This window comes from Coffea eugenioides, chromosome 11 (assembly GCF_003713205.1).
Source record: "Coffea eugenioides isolate CCC68of chromosome 11, Ceug_1.0, whole genome shotgun sequence".
Classification (NCBI taxonomy): Eukaryota; Viridiplantae; Streptophyta; class Magnoliopsida; order Gentianales; family Rubiaceae; genus Coffea; species Coffea eugenioides.
The window spans coordinates 34,380,035-34,404,065 of record NC_040045.1 but is presented as its reverse complement, the minus strand read 5'-3'; the positions used below and the strand labels follow the sequence as shown (position 1 = coordinate 34,404,065).

General features: G+C 38.6%; 1 protein-coding gene and 1 non-coding gene across 2 annotated transcripts; one reads left to right on the top strand and one right to left on the bottom strand.

Moving 5' to 3' along the window:
- Nucleotides 1-9,748: 9,748 nt before the first annotated feature.
- Nucleotides 9,749-9,855, bottom strand: LOC113754584. Its single transcript, XR_003465266.1, has one exon. It is a non-coding gene; the product is annotated as a small nucleolar RNA R71 (small nucleolar RNA).
- Nucleotides 9,856-11,044: 1,189 nt separating this feature from the next.
- Nucleotides 11,045-12,757, top strand: LOC113752362. The gene has a single exon (XM_027296478.1). The coding sequence runs from the start codon at nt 11,045-11,047 to the stop codon at nt 12,755-12,757; it is 1,713 nt and encodes a 570-aa protein (XP_027152279.1).
- The last annotated feature ends 11,274 nt before the right edge of the window (nt 12,758-24,031 follow it).

The window sequence follows — 24,031 nt, the reverse complement described above, 5'->3', positions numbered from 1 at the left end:
GATGTTAAATACGCATAAGGGATCTTATATACACCAACAAATAACATCACAAATCCACCAAGCAAAGTGTATCATTAACTCACAAGATATTCAAATGTTGAATTTAAAGTACCAAGTTAAGTTGAAGAAATTTATCTCGAATTGGTAGAGTGATGCTCGGTGATGCAAATGATACAAAAATCCTATGAAAATCATCCCATTTGACCTCTAATTGATTTGGATAGAAACTATGAACCCTAACCTTAATCTAATTTTTGAGATGTTTTATGTGAATTTGAATCGATTAAAAAGGCTCTATGAAGGTCAAATGATGTTTATTGGCTGATTTCTTGTAAGGAAATGATGTATAAAAGAAGATTGGTGAAGTGCGTATGAGTGTAGGTGAGAAAACTTGAGGTGAAGCAAGAAGAAGAAAAAGGAAATGAACCTGCATTTTTTGCTCTTTAAAGCAGCCTAATACGCGACTTCAGATAAACTCAAACTGAAGGCGCGTTTTGCATGTACTCACGTTTTCTGCTTTAAGTTTGCAGAAGATAATACGCGACTTTAAGGAATACGTGACTTTGAGTCGCGTATTGAAGTTGCGTTTTCTTTGTTGTTGGTGCATAATAGAATACGCGAATTACTCAATACGCGACTTTAAGTCACGTATTTCTGAAAATCGCGTATTGTTCTGCAAATTTTTGTAGAAATCGTAACTTTCTAAAATTGCACATGATACCCCAATTACTCAAAATGCATTCTAGATCGTTCTTTTGCCAAAATAGTCAATGCACGCACATGTAAAACGATCAAAACATGCATTTTACCTCTTTTTAACGGATCAAAAACACCTTTAACGCAAATCGAGGGATTGAATTCCTTGATCAAATTTCGCCGTTTTCACCTCATTTGGTTACTTTTGTTTCTATTTCCAATACCTTCAAATGAAAAATAACAAAATAACCCAAACACATAATTTAAACATAAAATCACACAAGATTAACATTAAGTATTAAAACATTGGGTTGTATCCAAACCAGCGCTTTTGTTTATAGTCGTTGGCTCGACTATTTTGCCTTATTTCTCAAGGAGGCTTGGTTAATAAATAATCCACTAATCTTGGTCATGGTGGATCATTAAAAGGTAACTTAACAACAACAAAAGCCACATATTCTAATAATGTGAGAGATGGAAGTAGCTTACCTATCTCAAGCATTTCATAGATATTACCTTAAATACGCACTACTTGAGAATTCACCAAAGGAACGCCCACATTGCTTTCTTGGAAAATAATACCTTTAAAACCTATACTATCAATACATTCCTTAAGAGGGGTGAAAAATGAGTCATTAAGGTTCACCTCTTGAGATTCAAGGTTAGCTCCAAAGATATTATCATATGAAATGGATATTTTCTCATTGAAACACAATTGAGATTCATCATTTTCATCAAAATGCAATCCATTTTCACTTGCAACATGCTCACCATTCATGGTAGGGTCAACTTGCATATCATTAGGGAAAAGAACTTCACACAATGCATATAATTGGTCTTATATTCTACCAAAGTGAGGAGTTAATTCATCTAATCTTTTCTTAACCCTATCAAAACGGTCGGAGGTTGCATTTGCTAGCTTTTCTATAGTTAATTCTCAAGATGGCTTAGAATTGTTAGCTAATGATTCACTTTCTAATTGTCAAGATGAAGGTGCATTAACTAACTTTTCTATTGACAATTCCCAAGATGGTTTTGATTCATATTGGATACTGTAAGTGCCCGGTGCAACCCAATGAGTACAAACAAATTCACAATGATGCACAAAGATATATCAAATTTAAGCACAATAAAGAAAACTTAATTAAAGAGAAAGGATAAGAAATGCAAACCAAATATCAAAACCAATAGCCTCTTCAATTGATGGCGATGCTAACAAGAATGTACAAGTGAAGGCTCACTCTTCCTCACCCAAATACTCTTTGGTTGAAGCCAAGGAGTTTTACAACTATTCTAGTTAACCCTCAACAACCTACACTTGAAAGATCACTCACCCAATTAAGAAACTATTTTATACAAATGAGGCAACTCACCAAGGTTTTACCACTCCAAGTGATTGGTTCACCTTCACCAAGGTTTTACTACTCCAAGAGAGTAACCTTCACTTGAGCAACCTCACAACCCAACTTCCCCAACCCCTTATACAACCAACCAAAGAATCTTTCTACTCAAAAATCTCACTTGTAAGCTTGTATTTTGTGTTGGCAAAAGTCTCTAGTCTTCTTGTGCTTTGGGGTTTTTATAGAAGGTGAGAAATGGCTCCAAAAGACTCTCCAACGGTCAAATATTAATTGCTGTCAAAACTAGCCGTTGGCCTGTCGGACGTCCGACAGGTGCCTGTCAGACGTCCGAACCACCTGTCGGACGTCCGAACCCTGCGTCCGAACGTAGGCAGAGAGTCATCAAATCTTTGCGAAATTTCTTCGGACGTCCGATGCGATCGATGTGCGTCGAGGCGTGCGTCCGATCCTTCCGGACGTCCGATGCTTCCTCACGAGCGTCCGACAGAGTTTCCTTCTTGATGTTCTTCATCCTTTCGGACGTCCGATAGTTTCCTTTTGGCCGTCCGACATGAGTGACCTGATTTTGCTTCTTCATTTGGTTGGTTTTCTTTCCTTGACACCATTGAACCTGATTCTAACAAATTTCTCACATAAAAACATTAGACCAAATCTACATTTTGGTTTGTTAATCATCAAAACCAAGGATTGATCGACCAAGGTCAACAATCTCCCCCTTTTTGATGATGACAAACAAAATGAAGATTTCTTTTATCAAATAAGTTCAAATAAAGCTCCCCCTTAGAAAGTGCCAACATGCAAAGAAATTTCAATAAATCCTACTCCCCCTTTTGGCATCAATCAAAAAGCAAACTCCCCCTTTATTTTTCAAGTCAAGACCATAATAGGGTCCTTGGGAGTTATTACAACATGATCTAGCAATCCACATGGATTTCATACCTTTTCTCATATTTTTCTTTACATAGCAATCATTTTGCATGTGTCCAAATTGACAACAAAAGTGACACATGATAGAAGTATTTTGCACATAAGTGGATTTAATGCAACTAATTTTCTTAGCAAACTTATTTGTGCCTTGAAAAGATTTGCTTTCTTTTGTTTGAGAAAACTTTTGTTTTTCATTTTGGAGAACCTCGTTCAAGTCATTAATTCTTTTCTTTAACAAATTTTGTTCCTCCAACATTTTTTCATAAAACTTTGTTTTCTCTTCCAACTTCCTTTTCAAATTATTTTTGCAATCAAAAACACCTTTTTGATTTTTTAAATCATCATTTTCCATTCTCAAACATTTGTTTTCTTGAAAAAGTTTGGAGTTTTCTTCCAACAAATCATTTATTTTTGTTTTCAAATCTTTATTTTTAGCATAAGATTTTTTCAAACTTTTATGCATTTTAATCATAAGAGTTTTCACATCATCATCTTCATTATCTTCATCACAAGAAGAGTGATAAGAACTTACCTCATCTTCTCCAACGGCCATTAGTGCCATTTGGGCCAACTCTTCTTTTTCTCTTTTTGAATTGCATTCATCCCATGTAATTTTGCAATCTCCTCTTGAACATCTCTTGTTGAAGATCTTCTTGAAACTTTTGATGTGAGGAGTTATATCATTGTCCACTTCCATGATTTCATTACCCATGAAGGATGGGTTATCCCCCACTTGAGATGCTTTAAAAGCTATGCCTCTCTTATACATTCTTGCATTTTCTTCCTCTTGCACTTTGAATTCCAGCTTTAATTCATAAGAGGTTAGGGTATCCACAAGAGATTCAATGGACATAGAATTTAAATCCTTTGCCTCTTCTATAGCATTTATTTTGTTTTCCCATTCTTTTGGCAAGGCATTCAAAATCTTTCTATTTTTCTCACCCAAAGAATATTCTTTTCCAAGCAATTTAAGATCTTCAATAATGTCACAAAATCTACTACACATCTTATCAACATTTTCAAGAGGATGCATTTTGAAAAATTCATATTGAGAAACAAGTAAAGATTTCTTTTGTTCTTTAATATCTTGATTACCTTCATGAAATACACACAATTTATCCCAAATATCTTTAGCTGATTTACAACCTTTAATCCTACTAGATTCATTTACATCTAATGCATTGTACAATATACACATGGCCTTGGCATTCAAAGAAAGGTATTTCTTGTCTTTTTCATTCAATTCTTGTCTAGTCTTTAATCTACTCAAATTGGTGATAGAGTCAACTATTCTAGCTTCATAAGGACCATCTTCTACCACATACCATAATTCAATGTAAACAGATTGTAAGAAAATCATCATTCTTTGTTTCCACATGCTAAAATGAGAACCATTAAACATAGGTGGTCTATCAATAGATTGCCCTTCTAAAAAAGAAACTTTTATGGTTGCCATGATCTTTACTCTAAGCGGTTAAGCTTGATCAAAAGAGACCAAGCTCTGATACCAATTGTAAGAGCCCGGTGCAACCCAATGAGTACAAACAAATCCACAATGATGCACAAAGATATATCAAATTTAAGCACAATAAAGAAAACTTAATTAAAGAGAAAAGATAAGAAATGCAAACCAAATATCAAACCAATAGCCTCTTCAATTGATGGCGATGCTAACCAAGATGTACAAGTGAAGGCTCACTCCTTCCTCACCCCAAATACTCTTTGGTTGAGCCAAGGAGTTTTACAACTATTCTAGTTAACCCTCAACAACCTACACTTGAAAGATCACTCACCCAATTAAGAACTATTTTATACAAATGAGGCAACCTTCACCAAGGTTTTACCACTCCAAGTGATTGGTTCACCTTCACCAAGGTTTTACTACTCCAAGAGAGTAACCTTCACTTGAGCAACCTCACAACCCAACTTCCCCAACCCCTTATACAACCAACAAAGAATCTTTCTACTCAAAAATCTCACTTGTAAGCTTGTATTTTGTGTTGGCAAAAGTCTCTAGTCTTCTTGTGCTTTGGGGTTTTTATAGAAGGTGAGAAATGGCTCCAAAAGACTCTCCAACGGTCAAATATTAATTGCTGTCAAAACTAGCCGTTGGCCTGTCGGACGTCCGACAGGTGCCTGTCAGACGTCCGAACCACCTGTCGGACGTCCGAACCCTGCGTCCGAACGTAGGCAGAGAGTCATCAAATCTTTGCGAAATTTCTCGGACGTCCGATGCGATCGATGTGCGTCCGAGGCGTGCGTCCGATCCTTTCGGACGTCCGATGCTTCCTCACGAGCGTCCGACAGAGTTTCCTTCTTGATGTTCTTCATCCTTTCGGACGTCCGATAGTTTCCTTTTGGCCGTCCGACATGAGTGACCTGATTTTGCTTCTTCATTTGGTTGGTTTTCTTTCCTTGACACCATTGAACCTGATTCTAACAAATTTCTCACATAAAAACATTAGACCAAATCTACATTTTGGTTTGTTAATCATCAAAACCAAGGATTGATCGACCAAGGTCAACAGATACATTCAGGTGGATAATCATAAAAACATAGAGAATCACTATAAGTACATTGTTATCTCAACCATAAGCATAAGAATTGCTTAAATTAGAATTATATTGATCAAAACAAGGATTGTAATGCCCCAATTCATTATAATAATCCACATTTTGTACTTGTCTACATGTATGAGTAGCATCATAACCTCCACACAAGTCACAAATCATATGATATGAATTAAAAGTATTAATATTCCTCTTTTGCTCAATTTCATGCATAAAAGTGTCCATTTGAATTTGTGATGTTATAACATCAAGTTTAGCCTTTAAGCACCTCAAACCATTTTCAAATGACATACCTTCAGTAATTTCTTGGTTACCTCTATTCAAAGAGCTTTGCACGTAGTAACCATCCATTGCCGATCTTTCATTTCTCAAGCATTGTCCTCTCATATTTTCTACTCTCCTTGAATCTCTAAACATGCTTTTAAAGTAATTTAAAAATAAATTTAGTCAAGAAAAATAGATGACTCGACACAAATGAAAACATACAATTAAAGACTCAATAAACATACAAGACACAACAAAAGGATACTAAATACAACGAAAACAAGAAAAATAAGTAAAAATATCTAAACTAATAAAGTTGTTCTTAACACCGATATTGACAAATCTTCCCCGGCAATGGCGCCAAAAACATGACGTGCGCGGGGTATACATATACAATTAGCTCATCCACAATCAAATTTTACATTTATAAATCCTAAATACCCCACACACGATTTATCACAAGTATACGAATTATGAGCCAGTATAGGGTATTAAGGGTCGATTCCACAGGAAAGATTTCCGATTACCGGTATTTTTCGAACTCCTTTATTATGTAGACCACCATATATATAAAATTAATGAAAATAACACTAGAAAACTCCTAGTGATATGAAATTCCTTCCAGTTCTTGCAAATGACATTACCGGTTACTTGTATGTTGTTATTTTGGCTAGTTATGGTATAATTTCCTAATGTATGTGAAACCTACTCTTGTAGTGAATCAATTATACTTGTAGCTAAGCTATACCTACTCTCGTGGTTATAAAATTAACTACAAGTTCATTTCTTCTATTAAATTATATGAAACAAGTCACTAAAGCCACAAAGGTGCACCTCTACTCTCGTGAGTGTACTCCCTAGATTTATCACTTTCTTGAACTAGTGTTAAATTTCAATTGTCATTGCAAACTTAACACCGTTAGATAGTCACAACTAATGGCCGGTTAATCATGATTAGAAAAGTAAAAGTGATAAATAACTTGCTCAAATAATATCATCAAATAACCAAGTCAACATTACTAACAAGATATAGAAACTTCATCCATAACTCTAGACATAAACTTTAACTAAACATGAAAATAAGATCCAAACTTGTATTATAGTTAAACATGAAATCAAATACAAAAGAGAAAGTGATAGGAGAGATGTCACCCTTGTTACATGAGTTTCAAACTCTCCATCTTTGCTCCTCAATCTTCATCTAAATCTAACTACAAATACAAGATGGATAAACAACACTAACTACTCTATATTGCCCTAACTAATGAACTAAAGAAATTCTAGTGAAGACTACATTTTTGGTGAGTTTCTCCTATCCTTCCAAAGTTGTGAAAATGGTCTCCAAAGGCTGCTGTTCATAGAAGATTCAAGAGCCAAATGAATTGTTACTAGTTGTCATTTTTGACTTCTTGAAACTTCTATGAGTTGTCTTTCTAACTTTCCAACCTTTTCTTGATCAGATACAGTTGGAATTGATAGCTAGAATTGAGTTGAAAAAGTTGTGTGAAAGCAAGACAAGTTGATGAGCAAGTTGCAGAAAATCAGGCAAGAATGCGCGACTTGAGAATACACGACTTGAGCTACGTATTCATGAAGTCACGTTTTCACTTTCATCAAGTCGCGTTTTCACTTCTGTGCATTTGGCACTTGATAGGGTATTATTTGTTAGTAATTTTATTATTAATTTTCCCTTTTATCCCTGTCAAATATTGTGTTAATTATTGATATCTACTTATATTTGGTATCTGGACTTAATTTCAGGGAATGGAGTAGAAAACTACAAAAAATGAGGGACTTTCTGAAGCAAAGTACTTCACAAGTGGGAGTCTTCTGCAAAGCTTCCTCAACGTGGCCCACAAGAGAGCAAACAAACAGATTGAGCTGATGAAGAGAGGGCTATGAGAGTCCTAGGAGCCGAGGAAACAAGAAAGAAATTGAGCCGCATCTTTTGTATTCCTTTTTGGACTTTCAATTTCGGTGGGGACCACGAAGCTAGTGAAAGGCATTTAGTCACTTGGGCTCTGAAAAGAAAAAAGGTACAGAGGCTTGAAAAGGGGGAATTCGGCAGAGCTCCAATTCTTTGGCTCTTTGACTCCTAATTCGTGGGGACCACTGGAGATAGCATTAGTCATCTTTCTTTTGGCCTTTTAAGGGGACACTCGTACAGGAGATGGGGATGGAGAGTTTAGCATAGTTTTAGTTTTAGTTTTCCTTTCTTTCTCTTTGAACGCATTCCAGGTGTTCGACAATACTTCCCAACGGGAAAAATACCTTTTACTCTTGCTTTATAGTAAAAAGCGGAATGCCTTTGCACTCAATTAATTCGCGTGGTGATTTAATTATGCGGCGTGGCTAAGCTCTTAATCTAGTCAGAGATCAATTCGACGGCGTAATCCCGAATATCTATGAGATCTAATTAGTTTTCACGCGTTTCTTAATTTGTTAATATTTACACGTTGTCTATTTGAATTGTTGTGGGATTATTTCGTTAATTGGATGTCAAGGGCCCGATGTTCAATGCAACTTGTTAATCTCTTGCCAAATTAGTCAATTAAATCCGTAATTATTTGATTGATTAATATTAGTGGCAACTAGCGTGTTTACACACTAGGAAAACGTGCAATCTAATTTAAATAACCCTCGTAGCGTGTTATTGATTGGGGTTAAGTTTTTCTAGTTATTAATACAATTGAGAAATTAATTCCTATGATCGTACATAGAAGTATTTTCTGATTAGGGGTAATCAATGGTCGTACCTTGGTTATCAATAAATTAAGAAAAAATTGGTTGTTAGAGCCCGCCGGCGACTATAACTAGCCTATTAATAAATTAAGTGGAGCTCCCTTGCATCAATGATCGGGTAAGTGGAATGTGTCTGAATAGTTGTATCCTTGACTAGAATTTATCTATCCTTGATTTAATTCCTGCCTGTATTCGTGCTAATTAATTATTTACTTTTAGTTGAATTGCTTAATTATTTTTAGTTGCATTTTGATAAAATCCCCCTTTACCAATTGGAATCTCAAAGAGATAAATATTTCCAGTCCCTGAGGAGACGACCCTACTTGTCATTGTCTACTATTTAGTAAAATTTGTCAACTAATTAATTCTGGTATATCGGATTAAGCAAACTCTTCGGGAACAGGGTGAATCAAGTAATCCATTGCACATCTAGAGTCCCTACTCCAGTACCTAGGATTAATTATTGACTGCTTTTAGTGGTAGTTAGGTTTTTATTATTATTATTGCATAGGCTCGACACCTGTCAATTTTTGGCGCCGCTGCCGGGGACTGGCGTTAATTATTTGTTTCTTTTTAAGTTTTATTTTATTTTAATTTTCTAGTATTTTTTTTCTAGTGTATGCCTCGTTCTTCTCGTATAGGCGAATTGATTTTCGACCCTGATGTAGAGAAGACTGCACGCCGAACTAGAAAAGAAACTAGACAGCTCAGAGAAGAGCAATCCAGTGTTGTACCTCAAGGACTGGATCCAGAGGTGGAATCGTTAAATTTGCGTGGTGATCACTCGAGAGATTCGGATCAAGAGGAAGTCACCATGGCAAATGCACAAACATTAAGGGAGTTGGCTGCACCTAATTTAAATCAGCAACCTTTATGCATTACTTTTCCTAGTTTAAATGATAACACATCTTTTGAGTTAAAATCCGGCCTAATTCATCTCTTACCATCTTTTCATGGTTTACCAGGTGAGGAGCCGTATAAACACTTACAAGAATTTGATATAGTTTGCAACAGCATGAAACCCCCGGGAATCACAGAAGAGCAGATAAAAATGAGGGCCTTTCCCCTTCTCTTTGAAGGACTCCACGAAAAACTGGCTGTACTACCTACCATCAGGTAGTATCACCACGTGGGACCAGTTGAAGAAGAAATTCTTAGACAAATATTTTCCTGCATCCCGAGTTGCGAGTCTAAGGAAGGAGATCTGCGGTATCAAACAACACCCAGGCGAGTCTCTCTATGAGTACTGGGAGAGGTTTAAGAAGCTGTGCATCAAATGCCCTCAGCATCAGATAAGTGAGCAACTGCTCATTCAATATTTCTATGAGGGGTAACTCTTCAGGGACAGGAGTATAATCATGCTGCAAGTGGAGGGGCGTTAGTGAACAAGACTCCTCGGGCAGCGTGGGAGTTGATTGAGGGGATGGCTGAAAATTCACAGCAGTTTGGTTTAAGAGAGGATGTCCCGTAAGGTGAATGAGGTAGAAACATCTTCCATCCAACAATAAATTTCTGAATTGACATCCTTCGTGCGACAATTAGCTGTGGGAAGTGCCTCACAAGCCAAGGTGTGTGGAGTATATGCTGCCTTGGGTCATTCTACAGAGATGTGTCCACTAGTTCAAGAAGAAAATGCAGAACAAGTGAACATAGCCGGCCACGCGCCCGCGCCAAGAAAGCAGTACGACCCTTACTCAAGCACCTACAATCCTGGTTGGAGGGACCACCCCAACCTCAGCTATGGAGGGAACAGGCAGTCTAATTTCGGGCCAAATAGACAACAAGGGTACCAGCAGCAGTACCAACCCCGACCACCTCCACCACCGAACTCTAGCCCATCTTTGGAGGAGATGATGAAACAACTGATAGCTACCACCACGCAACATCAACAAAAAATGGATTCCGAAATGCAGAACATAAGAAATTAGATGAATCAAATGGCCACAACAATCAACCTTTTGGAGTCCCAAGTCCAAGGTAAATTGCCGTCTCAGCCTGAAGTGAACCCGAAGAACGTAAGCGCGATGACCCTAAGGAGTGGGAAAGAAATCCAAGGACCCGACCTGGTGATTCTTAAGAACAAGGACGAGTAACGAATTGAGAAGGAGTTGGAAGAGAAGTGCAGGGAAACCAAAGCTCCAAAGGTACTCCCGGACCCCATTAATACAGTTAGAACTAATCCATCTCCTTTTCCTAACAGGTTGGAGAAACCAAGGAAGTAGGACAAAGAGAAAGAGGTTTTGGAGATCTTTCGCAAGGTGGAGATCAACATTCCCCTACTAGACGCGATTAAGCAAGTATCCAGATATGTGAAATTTTTTAGGGACTTGTGTGTCAACCGAAGGTGGTTGAAAGGAGATGAGCGAGTGATAGTGGGGGAAAATGTGTCAGCAATTCTACAACATAAGCTTCCACCGAAATGCGGAGACCCAGGTATGTTCACTATTTCTTGTAGGATAGGTAATACCTTGATTGGAAAGGCTATGTTAGATTTAGGAGAATCAATTAATGTCATGCCAAAGTCCATATATGCTTCTTTGAATTTAGGCCCTTTGAAAGAGACTGGAATAATAATCCAACTGGCTAACCGAACCAATGCATACCCCGAAGGGTTGATTGAAGACGTTTTGGTTAAAATTAATGAATTAGTGTTCCCAGCTGATTTTTATGTTCTTGACATGGAGGATGAACATTCCCATGACCCGTCGCCTTTATTGTTAGGCAGACCCTTTTTGAGTACCGCTCAAATCAAAATTGATGTTAATAAGGGTACTTTGTCTATGGAATTTGATGGCGAGATTGTGCATTTTAATATCTTTGAGACCATGAAATACCCATCTGATTCAAATGTTGGCTCTGTTTTCTCTGTGAATGTTATTGACCCTGTGGTACAAGAGATTTTTGAAATTGAAGGCAGAGATGAGTTGGAAGTCGCCTTGACTAGGCACTTCGAGTCAGAGACGACCTCTGGGGTGGAGTTGAGCGAAGAGTTCAAATGTGTGATTGGATCACTACAAACATTACCGCCCACAAGGTTAAGGTACGACCTCGCACCCATTTTCATCCCTGAACCTCACCAAAGGCTACTTGCATCTGTGGTGCAGGCACCTGACTTGGAGCTAAAATCGCTGCCAAAACATCTAAAGTATGCATACTTGGGTGAGGGGGAGACACTCCCAGTGATCATCTCCACGAGTTTATCAAAAGTCCAAGAAGACAAATTAATTCGGGTTTTGAGGGACCATAAGCAGGCGATAGGATGGACCATCGCCGATATTAAGGGAATTAGCCCCGTGATGTGCATGCATCGAATTCAACTCGAGGAGGGTGCTAAACCTGTGCGGCAGGCTCAGAGGAGACTAAATCCCCTCATGATGGAGGTAGTGAAGAAAGAGATCCTGAAACTGCTGGACGTCGGAATTATATTTGCCATATCAGATATCCCCTGGGTGAGTCCAGTACAGGTGGTCCCGAAAAAAGCATGGATAACAGTGGAGTCAAACCAAGAGGGTGAGCTCGTACCAGTTCGGAAGCCCACCGGGTGGCGACAGTGTATAGACTATAGGAAGCTAAACACCGTCACGAAAAAGGATCATTTCCTTCTCCCTTTCATTGATCAAATGGTAGAGCGATTGGCAGGTCGAGCTTACTATTATTTTTTGGATGAATTTTCAGGTTATTTCCATATTGCTATTGCACCCGAGGACCAGGAGAAGACCACCTTCGCGTGCCCATTTGGAACATTTGCATATAGAAGGATGCTATTTGGGCTATGCAATGCACCTGCTACCTCCCAACGATGCATGATAAGTATCTTTTCAGAGTATGTTGAAAAGATTATTGAAATTTTTATGGATGATTTCAGTGTGTATGGGGAGAATATTGATAATTGTCTAGATAACCTCAAATTAATTTTGGTAAGGTGTATAGAAGCTAATCTCGTGTTTAATTGGGAAAAATGTCATTTTATGGTCGAACACGGCATAGTTTTGGATCATGTAGTGTCATCCAAGGGTATTGAGGTTGATAAAGCGAAAGTAGATGTTATATCTACTATACCTTACCCCGCGAGTGTGCGGGAAGTGCGTTCTTTCTTGGGTCACGCAGGTTTCTATAGAAGATTTCTCGAAAATTGGAGCACCCCTGTTCCAACTGTTGCAAAAAGAGGTGCCCTTCGAGTTCAACGACGCATGTAAGGGGGCGTTTGATAGGTTGAAGGAGCTATTGACCTCCTCACCTATTATCCAACCCCTTGACTGGAACCTTCCATTCGAGATCATGTGCGACGCCAACGACTATGCAGTGGGCGCGGTGCTGGGTCAAAGAGTGGGAAAGGCATCCCATGCTATCTACTACGCCTCTCGAGCCTTGAACGGAGTTCAGTTGAACTACTCGACCACCAAAATGGAGCTTTTAGCTGTTATTTTTGCTTTAGAGAAATTTCGGTCCTATTTACTTGGTGCTAAAGTTATAATTTTCTCTAATCATGCAGTTTTGCGGTATCTGTTGACCAAGAAAGAGGCAAAATCGCGACTGATAAGGTGGATATTACTGCTACAAGAATTCGACCTGGAGATCAGAGATAAAAAAGGGACGGAGAACCTGGTGTCAGATCACTTGAGCCGGGTACAAGTCACCGAGAACGACCTTCCGTTGAGAAAAACTTTCCCCGATGAGCATTTATTTTCGGTTAATTTATCCTTGCCTTGGTATGCTGATATCGTCAATTTTCTAGTCACTGATAAGTTTCCTGCAGGATGGCCTAAGGCAAAGAGGGACAAGTTGAAGAGTGATGCTAAGTCCTACATTTGGGATGACCCCTACCTCTGGAAGCGGGGTGCCGATCAAGTCATTCGTAGATAAGTAAGTGAAATTGAATTCCAATCTATTTTAACTTATTGTCACTCTTTTGCGTGTGAAGGTCACTTTGGACCCAAGCGAACGGCTCGTAAGGTGCTAGAGAGTGGGTTCTATTGGCCGATCCTCTTCAAAGATGCCTACTCATTTTGTAAGTCCTGTGACAAGTGTCAACGAGTAGGTAATATTTCTCGTAAGGATCAAATGACCCAAACCCCAATGATTTTTGTTGAAATTTTTGATGTATGGGGTATTGATTTTATGGGTCATTTTCCTTCGTCTTACGGTTTTGTGTATATATTGCTTGCCGTAGATTATGTTTCGAAATGGGTGGAGGCAAAGGCCACCCGTACTAATGATTCCAAAGTGGTTGCAGAATTCGTCAAATCGAACATTTTTGTCCGCTTTGGGATGCCGCGAGCAATTGTAAGTGATAGGGGTACTCATTTCTGCAACAAGACGATTGCTGCACTTTTTAGGAGGTACGGTGTCTTACATAAGGTGTCCACATCCTATCATCCTCAAACAAATGGTCAGGCGGAAGCATCGAACCGAGAGATCAAGTCGATTTTAGAGAAGATGGTTCGACCCGATAGGAAGGATTGGAGTATGAGACTTGAAGATGCCTTATGGGCGTATAGAACGGCGTACAAAACGCCCATTGGCATGTTCCCTTATCGTTTGGTATTTGGGAAGCCATGTCACCTCCCCGTCGAGTTCGAGCATAGAGCGTTTTGGGCAGTAAAACAGTGCAATATGGACGTCGAAGAGGGCGGAATTCAAAAGAAATTGCAGTTACAAGAACTGGAGGAGATTCGCAATGAAGCCTACGAAAATGCTGTGATTTATAAGGAGAAGAATAAGATATTTCATGACCAGCAGATCTCTAGGAAGACGTTCGAATGTGGGCAAAAAGTTCTACTGTACCACTCGAAATTGAAGTTATTTCCACGTAAGTTACGTTCCCGTTGGATCGGTCCCTTCGTTGTAACTAACGTCTTTCATTATGGTGCAGTGGAGATCCAGAGTTTAAGGACGGAGAAGAAATTTGTGGTGAATGGTCATCGTCTCAAGCCGTATTATGAAGGGGTTCCAGTTGAACGGGTGGAGATGATGCACTTGGAGGACCCGATTTGCTTAGTTTAAGCAAATTTTGGGCTATGTCTAGCCAAAGACATTAAAGAAAGACGCTTTTGGGAGGCAACCCAATTGTTGATTTGTTATTTTTGTGTTCAATTTCTTAAATATGTCGTTTCTCACTTGGGTACTAATCACTCTTGATGTTTCCTCACTATGACCAGGATAGGTAATCTTGGCGTGCCTACGCGAGGAGGGCACGCGTTAAGCGTCTAAATCCAAGTCCCATGGTCAGAGGACGTTTGTAAAACATGGCGTGCCCGCGCCGTGTTGGTAAATTCTCAACATCTCGCGACGCCGGCAGAAAATGGAATCTTGGGGTGCCCACGCGAGTAGGGCACACGTTAAAATGTGAAAAGTGACCCTCGAGGTCAGTGAATGTTTTCTAATTTTGGCGTGCCCACACCGTGTTTGATGACCCAAAAGCAAAAATAAAAAAAAGTTTTATTTATTTATTTTCTATTATTTTCATTTTCATTTTTATTTTTATTTTAAAAAAGAGAGACTTTGATACAAATAATATTATTTCAGCAAGTAAAATTTTTGAAATTTGAATTCAAAAAAAATAAATAAATCCCAAAACTATTTTATTTTCTTTTTTTTTTCCTTCTTCCATTCTTTCTTTCTTCCTTCTTCCCCGCTGTTTTCCCTTTTCCCTTTTGCCTTTTTTCTTCACCCGACATCCCTAGCGGCTGTCGCCGCTCGTCCGCCGCCCCAGCTCACTTTTCTCCTTGCAGTCGACAGCCGCGCCGCCATCGCGCACTAGTACGCGCAGCCCACGGCGCGCCGCTGCTCTCCTCTGCCTTGCTCGCCGCTCGCCTGCCGCTACCCATAGCTCGCCGCTCTCTCCCTCCCTCTCGCTGCTGTCTGCCGCTCCCAGCCGCGTGACTGTCAACCGCCGCACACCACCAGCAGCTCCACCCCCTTCACGAGCTCACATCGCGCGCCAACGCCACCAGCTCCTGTCCCACGTGACTCGCGCACGCCGCCGCCAGCAATGCGCGACCGCCCTTCGCTGCTGACCGCCGCCCACACAAAGCGCAACCCACACCAAGCGCCGCCTCCTTCGCCACCAACTCCACGGCAGCGCGCATCTCCCTTTCTCCTCCATTGCCGCCCATCACCACCTGTCAAAATTGATAGGTGGAGGTATTGTGATTTCTTCCCCGATTAGCATAAGTTGTTGGAATTTGTGTGTGGGTTTCTTGATGGATAAAAGAAGGTGATGATTTGGCCATTTTCTGGGGTTAATTTTGGGACAGAATTGAGTTTAATTGCTGCTATATGTGGGGATGTTTTTTGATATTTATTGAAGTGTTGGGCACTTGATTTAATTTTTTCTCTGTGCATACACCAGTGGTACTGGTGAGGGTAGTTTATATAATATTTGTTACTCCTGTGCTATTGGTTGTCTCGTTGACTACTGGGCATCTTTATTGAGTCGTTTCTGTCCAACTTCTGAACTACTGTTGCTGGGATTGCCTGTTGCTTGGCTCAATTGCTAATGTTGGTCGTTTGAATTGGGTAATTGACTGTCCAATTGGTGACATTTGTTGAGTTTCACTTGCTCTAATTGGTTGAATTCATTGCTCTGTTGGGGTCCCTGTTGGTATCGCTTGAGTTCTGTTTTGTTGGTTTCTGTCTTGTGCCCTTTTTGGCGCCGTTAGTTGGGTATTTTTCTGTGCCTGTTTGTTCAATTGGACGGCTACTGTGCCCTTTCCTTTGTTTATTGCTAATCGGTTGGGTCTAAGTGACTTGTTTGGGGTCTTTTTCTCGGATTTGGGTGCCTGAATTGTGCTTTCTATTGTCTGGGTTGCCTGTTAGTTACCATGGTGAGACCTCGATCTTCCTCTAGGTCCCCTAGGACTTCTCAGCCTCCCCCACCCCAATCCTCCATTCCTGCCTTTGACCCCTCGCACGAACCTTCCTCATCTGGGAGGAGGGCTCGCCTTGAGAGACAGAGGGGCGTCCATATTTCTGACCCTGCACATTTTGGGGGCAATTTGAACTTCACTAGAGCCGTCGACAAGCAGTGATACGCTGTTTGTTGTGAGCGGCGGATTACTCCCTGCCGATATCTGGACGCCACCACTTTGGGCCTTCTAGATATTAGGGTCCCCTTTGACCGTTTGATCACTGGCATCGGGTGGCGTCCATATTCTCGTATCGTTGACTGCCCGGCCTTTGTTGAGTTGGTTAGAGAGTTTTATGCCACATTTGAGTTCACCATTACTACCGGTTACACTGTGTCTACCCCCAATGTCATTCGTTTTCGCTTAATGGGTCAAGAGTTCCACCACTCCATTATTGATTTTAATCTAGCTTTTGGTTTTATTGATCCGGTCTATGCTACCTCTTGTGAGTATGCCGAGAGTGCCTGCGACTACATAGAGCCCTTCTTCTCTCGTTATCGAGATATGTGGGAGGCGCTGTCCGTCGACCTTGACCCTTATGATCCTCGCTAGTCCAAGAGCTCTTATATCAAGGACCCGGCTTCTCGCTACATCCAACGCTTCTTAGCGTATAGTTTCTCGGGTAGGCGAGATAGCTCGGGCATTTTGTCTAAACCAGAGTTTTTCTTTATATGGTGCATGCATAATAACATTAAAGTTAATTTGGGGTGCTGGCTCGCTTCTCAATTTAAGTCTGTTTTGATAAAAAAGAAGCGCCCCTTGATTCTTGGGTCGTATATTACCTATTTGGCTGTTAACTTGCATTTGCTTGATCTCTCTAACCATGATTTGCATGTCGCCTGTCAAATGGAGCCCTTAGACATCCCGTGCTTAGAGCGAATGGGTTTGGTAAGGGAGGGTGACAACGGGTGGGAGGTCGTCCCCCCGGGACCGATTCGTGTCCCCTCTCGATCCTCTTTTCCACATTCCTCCACTGCTGGTGGTGACTCTAGCCCGTCGACTTCCACTCCACCTCCTCCCAACCCGACGCCCGAGGACTGGCTTCAACTCCGGAACACGGTTGAGCGGCTCGAGACTCGGTTGACCCACATTGACGTCAACGTGCATAATATGGCACAAAATCTGGTGGCATTTATGCAGCAAGCCGGGTTTCCTCCTTAGTTTCCGCCTAACCCTCCCCTCTTTTGACGACTTCAGGGAAGTCCCGTTGCCCTTCTGCTTGCTATTTCTGTTTCTTTATCCCATTGAGGGCAATGTGTGAATTAGGTGTGGGGGGGATTGGATTTGACTAGTGAATTTCTTCAATTTTCTACCTTTCTTTAATTTTCTGCCTAGCTTGTTTTTGTCTTGGTGAATATTTTGGCAACTCACTCTTCTATTGCTAGCCGTAGTTTACTCTATGAATTTAGTTTCGGTGGCAAGTAAGACATGGTCCCTTGTTGGTGAATTGGTCCCTTGTTGACCTTAGTTCTCCATGTTTGGGAGATGACGTGGTCCATGATCATTAATTGTCTGGTATTTTGGTATTTTGGTATTTTATTGTGAATAACATATGGCTTTACTCCGCTAGTGTCGTCACCCAGTAATCGGAAGTTTTCACCACAAATGTCGACTCTCGCGTCTAAAAGTGACGATTTCTATGAGTAAGTAGTCCTGGAGCCGTGAAAAGTTGAGTAACTGGGCTCTTTCATCTAAAAATGTCAGAGTTCACGTCAAAAGACTTGAATGGCTTGGGGACTAAGCATTTATTCTTTCAAAAAAAAAAGAAGAAAAAAAATCAAATAAAAAAAACAAAAAAAGAGAGAAAAAAAGAAAACAAAAAAAAAGGAAAAAAAAAAAGAAAAAAGATCGGATGTGGGAAATTTGTAAGTTTATGATCATTTTGGGCCGCTGATCCTTGGTTTTCAATGTTGAGATTTTGGTTGTCAGTTGACTTAATTTCGAACTGTTGCTAGTTTAATATTTTGATTTCCTAGGCAGCTAGCCATGAATTGGACGAGTCTATGATCTTAGAAGCTAACCGGGAGAGATATGTCTTGACACTTAGCCACTAAACCTTGATTTTGGCGTAAGCACAGCTTGGCAATAGATAACGTGAGAGCTAGCCATTGTTGAGTTCAGTTATCCCCATGCTTGAGGGCAAGCATGATTCAGGTGTGGGGGGAATTGATAGCGTATTATTTGTTAGTAATTTTATTATTAATTTCCCCTTTTATCCCTGTTAAATTTTGTGTTAATTGTTGATATCTACTTATATTTGGTATCTGGACTTAATTTCAGGGAATGGAGCAGAAAACTACAAAAAATGAGGGACTTTCTGAAGCAAAGTACTTCACAAGTGGAAGTCTTCTGCAAAGCTCCCTCAACGTGGCCCACAAGAGAGCAAACAAACGGATTGAGCTGATGAAGAGAGGGCTATGAGAGTCCTAGGAGTCGAGGAAACAAGAAAGAAATTGAGCCGCATCTTTTGTATTCCTTTTTGGGCTTTCAATTTCAGTGGGGACCACGAAGCTAGTGAAAGGCATTTAGTCACTTGGGCTCTGAAAAGAAAAAAGGTACAGAGGCTTGAAAAGGGGGAATTCGGTAGAGCTCCAATTCTTTGGCTCTTTGACTCCTAATTCGTGGGGACCACTGGAGATAGCATTAGTCATCTTTCTTTTGGCCTTTTAAGGGGACACTCGTACAGGAGATGGGGATGGAGAGTTTAGCATAGTTTTAGTTTTAGTTTTCCTTTCTTTCTCTTTGAACGCATTCCAGGTGTTCGACAATACTTCCCAACGGAAAAAATACCTTTTACTCTTGCTTTCTAGTAAAAAGCGGAATGCCTTTGCACTCAATTAATTCGCGTGGTGATTTAATTATGCGGCGTGGCTAAGCTCTTCATCTAGTCAGGTATCAGCTCGACGGCGTAGTCCAGAATATCTGTGAGATCTAATTAGTTTTCACGCGTTCCTTAATTTGTTAATATTTACACGTTGTCTATTTGAATTGTTGTGGGATTATTTCGTTAATTGGATGTCAAGGGCCCGATGTTCAATGCAACTTGTTAATCTCTTGCCAAATTAGTCAATTAAATCCGTAATTGTTTGATTGATTAATATTAGTGGCAACTGGCATGTTTACACACTAGGGGAACATGCAATCTAATTTAAATAACCCTCGTAGCGCGTTATTGATTGGGGTTAGGTTTTTCTAGTTATTAATGCAATTGGGAAATTAATTCCTACGGTCGTACCTAGGAGTATTTTCTGATTAGGGGTAATCAATGGTCATACCTTGGTTATCAATAAATTAAGGAAAAATTGGTCGTTAGAGCCCGCCGGCGACTATAACTAGCCTATTAATAAATTAAGTGGAGCTCCCTTGCATCAATGATCGGGTAAGTGGAATGTGTCTGAGTAGTTGTATTCTTGACTAGAATTTATCTATCCTTGATTTAATTCCTGCCTGTATTCGTGCTAGTTAATTTTTTATTTTTAGTTGAATTGTTTAATTGTTTTTAGTTGCATTCTGATAAAATCCCCCTTTACCAATTGGAATCTCAAAGAGACAAATATTCCCAGTCCCTGAGGAGACGACCCTACTTGCCACTGTCTACTATTTAGTAAAATTTGTCAACTAATTAATTCTGGTATATCGGATTAAGCAAACTCTTCGGGAATAGGGTGAATCAAGTAATCCATTGCACACCTAGAGTCCCTGCTCCAGTACCTAGGATTAATTATTGACTGCTTGTAGTGGTATTTAGGTTATTATTATTATTATTGCACAGGCTCGACACCTGTCAGCACTGATTCATCTGCTATTTTCTCGATGATGGAGACCGAACTAACTCTTATGCAAAACATAAAAGTTCTATCCCTTTAAGTTAGCTTTCCAATGCCTTAAGAATCATCCCATTTAGAGCTCTGTGGACTGGCATATGATCAAAATACCATCGACTGGTTAGAGCTCTGTTTCAGCTTACGGCAACAGAGTTTGCGCTTCTGTATTTCAACTTTTTGATAAGAAAAACAACTGAACTGGACTTTGATGTCTTCATACCAAATGTAGATCTTTCTCTTAGCTTCAAAATGGTTCAAGAGTCACTTCAATTCGATCATTGTAGCTTAAGATATTGCCAAAATACCATAAGGTGTCAAAGCTGTGAAATTTGCTTTTCTTCCTTTGATTGTTTTGCACTTCATGTCTTCTCTAAACCTCTTCAAATCATCAATAATCATCCAATTCTCTTCTCCAATCACTCCATTTTTTATGATTGAATCATTAAACCTACAAAACATGAAGTTTTCACCATTAAAATCCATAGAAATGCAATTTTCACACTTTAAACCACAAAATGCATATTTTCACTAAAACCCTAGTTCATTAGCTATAAAAGTAGTTAAAATATACTAAAACTAACTAATAAAACACACTAAAAACACGTAAAATATCTACTTGTCAAGAAGCCAGTCCAAAAAATCAATTGAGAGGCCCTTTGCTAAGGCAGCCCATTAATAAGTTTGCAATGAATAAGTATGAACAGGTGTGAATGTTTTGTTAATCCAACTACAAATGATGGAATTAAACTAAACTATTATATTTGTTTATTTTCTAATCCCTTTAGTTTCTTGTTTTGGTGTCTGTATATTTAGTTTCATATCAATATAGGAAATTTCAAGTCAATTTTCAAATAAGTTTCAATTTACAAGTGTACTTTTTTTGGAGGTTTTGCAATCTATAAATACTATTAGTATGGTAGATTATTACTTGAAGAATTGAGTCGAGTCGAATTGAGTTTTGAAGAATGAATTGAGGAAAAACCTTTAAGTTGAGATTGTGAACTGTCGGAAGCAAAAGATAACAACTTGATATTGTTATTGTTGAGTTTTGAATTAACAAAATTATTGAGTATTTGTTTCTATGTTTATTTTTCTCTTCTTTCTACATATTTTTATGTGTTAAAACAACTTCTGCTATGCACAAATTTTTTTTTTTTATGTGCAAACCAGTGGTATCAAACTTTAAACTTTGATCTTAAGATTTGTTCGTGAAATTGGGGCACAAAATTAGAAGATTTATTGTTGACAATCGAAACACAAAATTGGTTCTAGTTGTGGTAAATATTTGAAAGAAATTCTACTATAGCTATTTATTTGGTGCTTGGAGTGGATAAGAATAATCAGACAAAATTAAGTTCAATAATGAATTTGAACTGGTTACAGTTTATGGAGTCAAAAACTTAACCAAGGACAGATGATTGATGAATATTCTTGTCAAATGGGTAAGTTGATTTTTGATCCTATTTATCCATGGTATAGAGATTTGGTTAATGGTGAAAATTTTAGAATGATGACTTCTTATATATTAAATATTGATCTAGTCATCTGCGTTGGAGACAACCAATGAAAACATATCTTTGGCAATGCAATTTAGGACAGATTGTTTATGCATATTGTGCAAATCCGATGACAAAAGAAGAAAGTAAAAAGAAGACAATATTGTTTTTTCAAATTATGAGAAAATCAATGTTTGAGATGCTTTTTAAGAAGCTCATTCATCATTCTCATTTGCTTCACATTTTTGGCAAGATATTTTTGACTTTATGGTAGATATGGATCCTCATCATGGTTATGTTCCAAAATTTGGTAATACCTGAAAAGTAGATTTTAACAAAGACAAGTATGTAGATGATGAAGAAATTTATGAAGATTTTGAATCGGTTGATGATCTTCAGTTGCAGACATCGTTTGGTGCAATTTGTGATGATGATTTTATCAATAAAGAAGAAACCTATGACAAAAAAGAGGAAAAAAATTGTTTGATGAGGAAGATGGAGAAGAAATTGCAGAAATTATATGTGCACATGAAGATGAAGAATTTGTGACTCAAAAGGAAGTTTCATGAGTGGTTGAAGGAAGAAAGTGAATTTACTGGTGAAATTGAAACTGTAATTGAAAATTGTGGTACTACTAAAATTGACATAGTTGTTTGTGTGAAAAAATTAAAGGAAAAGGATAGTGATGTTAAAAGCATTGGTGGTGAAAATTATGATTTTCTAGTGTTGGGAGGTTTTCTAAATGATGTAGATGAATTAAATTATGGAGTTTACAATTAAGAATGGATGAACATGTTTGAGTTTGTTTTTGACAAAAGAGACCAAGCAAAGATATTGTTCAAGAAATAAAAGTTTTGTCCATTGCCACATGTGAAGATAAAGTTGAAGACTAATCGTAAGTTGGGATTGGATATTGTGTTTACTATGATTGAATTTTTCATGGAGATTCAAACTCGTGATAGAATTGGAAATAACCATAATGCTGAGATTAGTTTAAGGGAAGAATGATGGAATTGGACTAAGCTATTCTATTTGTTTATTTCCTTATTCTTTTTTGTTTCTTGTTTTAGTATCATGTTTGTTTAGTTCCATAGTAATTTATGAAATCTTAAATCAATTTTTAAATAAGGTTCGGTTTACAATTATGTTTTTTGAGAAGTTTTGCAATTTATAAATACTATTAGTCTAGTAAATTATTATTTAATGAGTTGAGTTGAGTTAAGTCTTGAAGTGTGAGTTGAGAGAAAACCTTTAAATTAAGATTTGTGAATTGTCGTAGATGAAAGATTATGATTTGATATTGTTATTGTTGAATTTAGAGTTAATCAAAGAAAAATGGCATAAATTTTAATTTTTTCTTCTTTTAATTTTTACTTTGCTTTTTTTTTTGGGGTTAAAATTCCTCTGCTTTTCCTGGCTTAAACAAGAACAAAACTTACAAGTGATGTATTTACCAGTTGTCTAGCTTAAGTTCTATTTTTTTATTTTTCTTTTTATTTGCTTGATGTTTGGTGCTAAAATTCCTTTGCTTTTCCTAGCTCAAACATGAACAATGCCATGCCAGGGCTGGCACTACAACAAAAATGGCCTTTAGCGGCATTTAAAAGTGTCAGTATAGACAATTTAACCTGACATTTTATCTATCCTCACACCTAGGGCGAGTGTTGTCCCTTCCAATGTGGGGATAGCCTCAAATCTTTAGCAACATTCAAACGTGTCAGGAAAACCATGCTGCTATAGCATTCCCTCTGCCAACAAAAACTTTTTTTTGTGATAATCGAAAGTATCCGTATAGCATTAGAACATCAGTAGCGGATCAGTAGTATATCCAATTTATGAAGGCATCTTTAGTTGTCTTAATATATGACTTTAAGGACACGTAGCCATGTGAATTTACACTGCTTTGGACGACATGCCCATTTGTCATTAGTGTTTTTCGAAGTTAAGCTATGCTGACATTTTTAATTGCCAAGAGTTTTTTCCCTGTTTTTTTTTTATATGGAAGCAACCTGCAATTAGTCCTCCCTGCTGTACATTCCATCAACCAGAATCCCAAGGGACTTGTAAAATTATCTCAAAGAGCAGAATGCATATAGCAATTTAAAAGAAGAAGTCGATACTCAAATATAATTCATTGAATTAAAAGTCGATAACAAGTACAAACATAGCAAGTACTAAAATCGCAAACAAGTGCTCAAAGCAAGTACTAAAATCCCAATAAAGTACCGAAAGATTCTCATTTA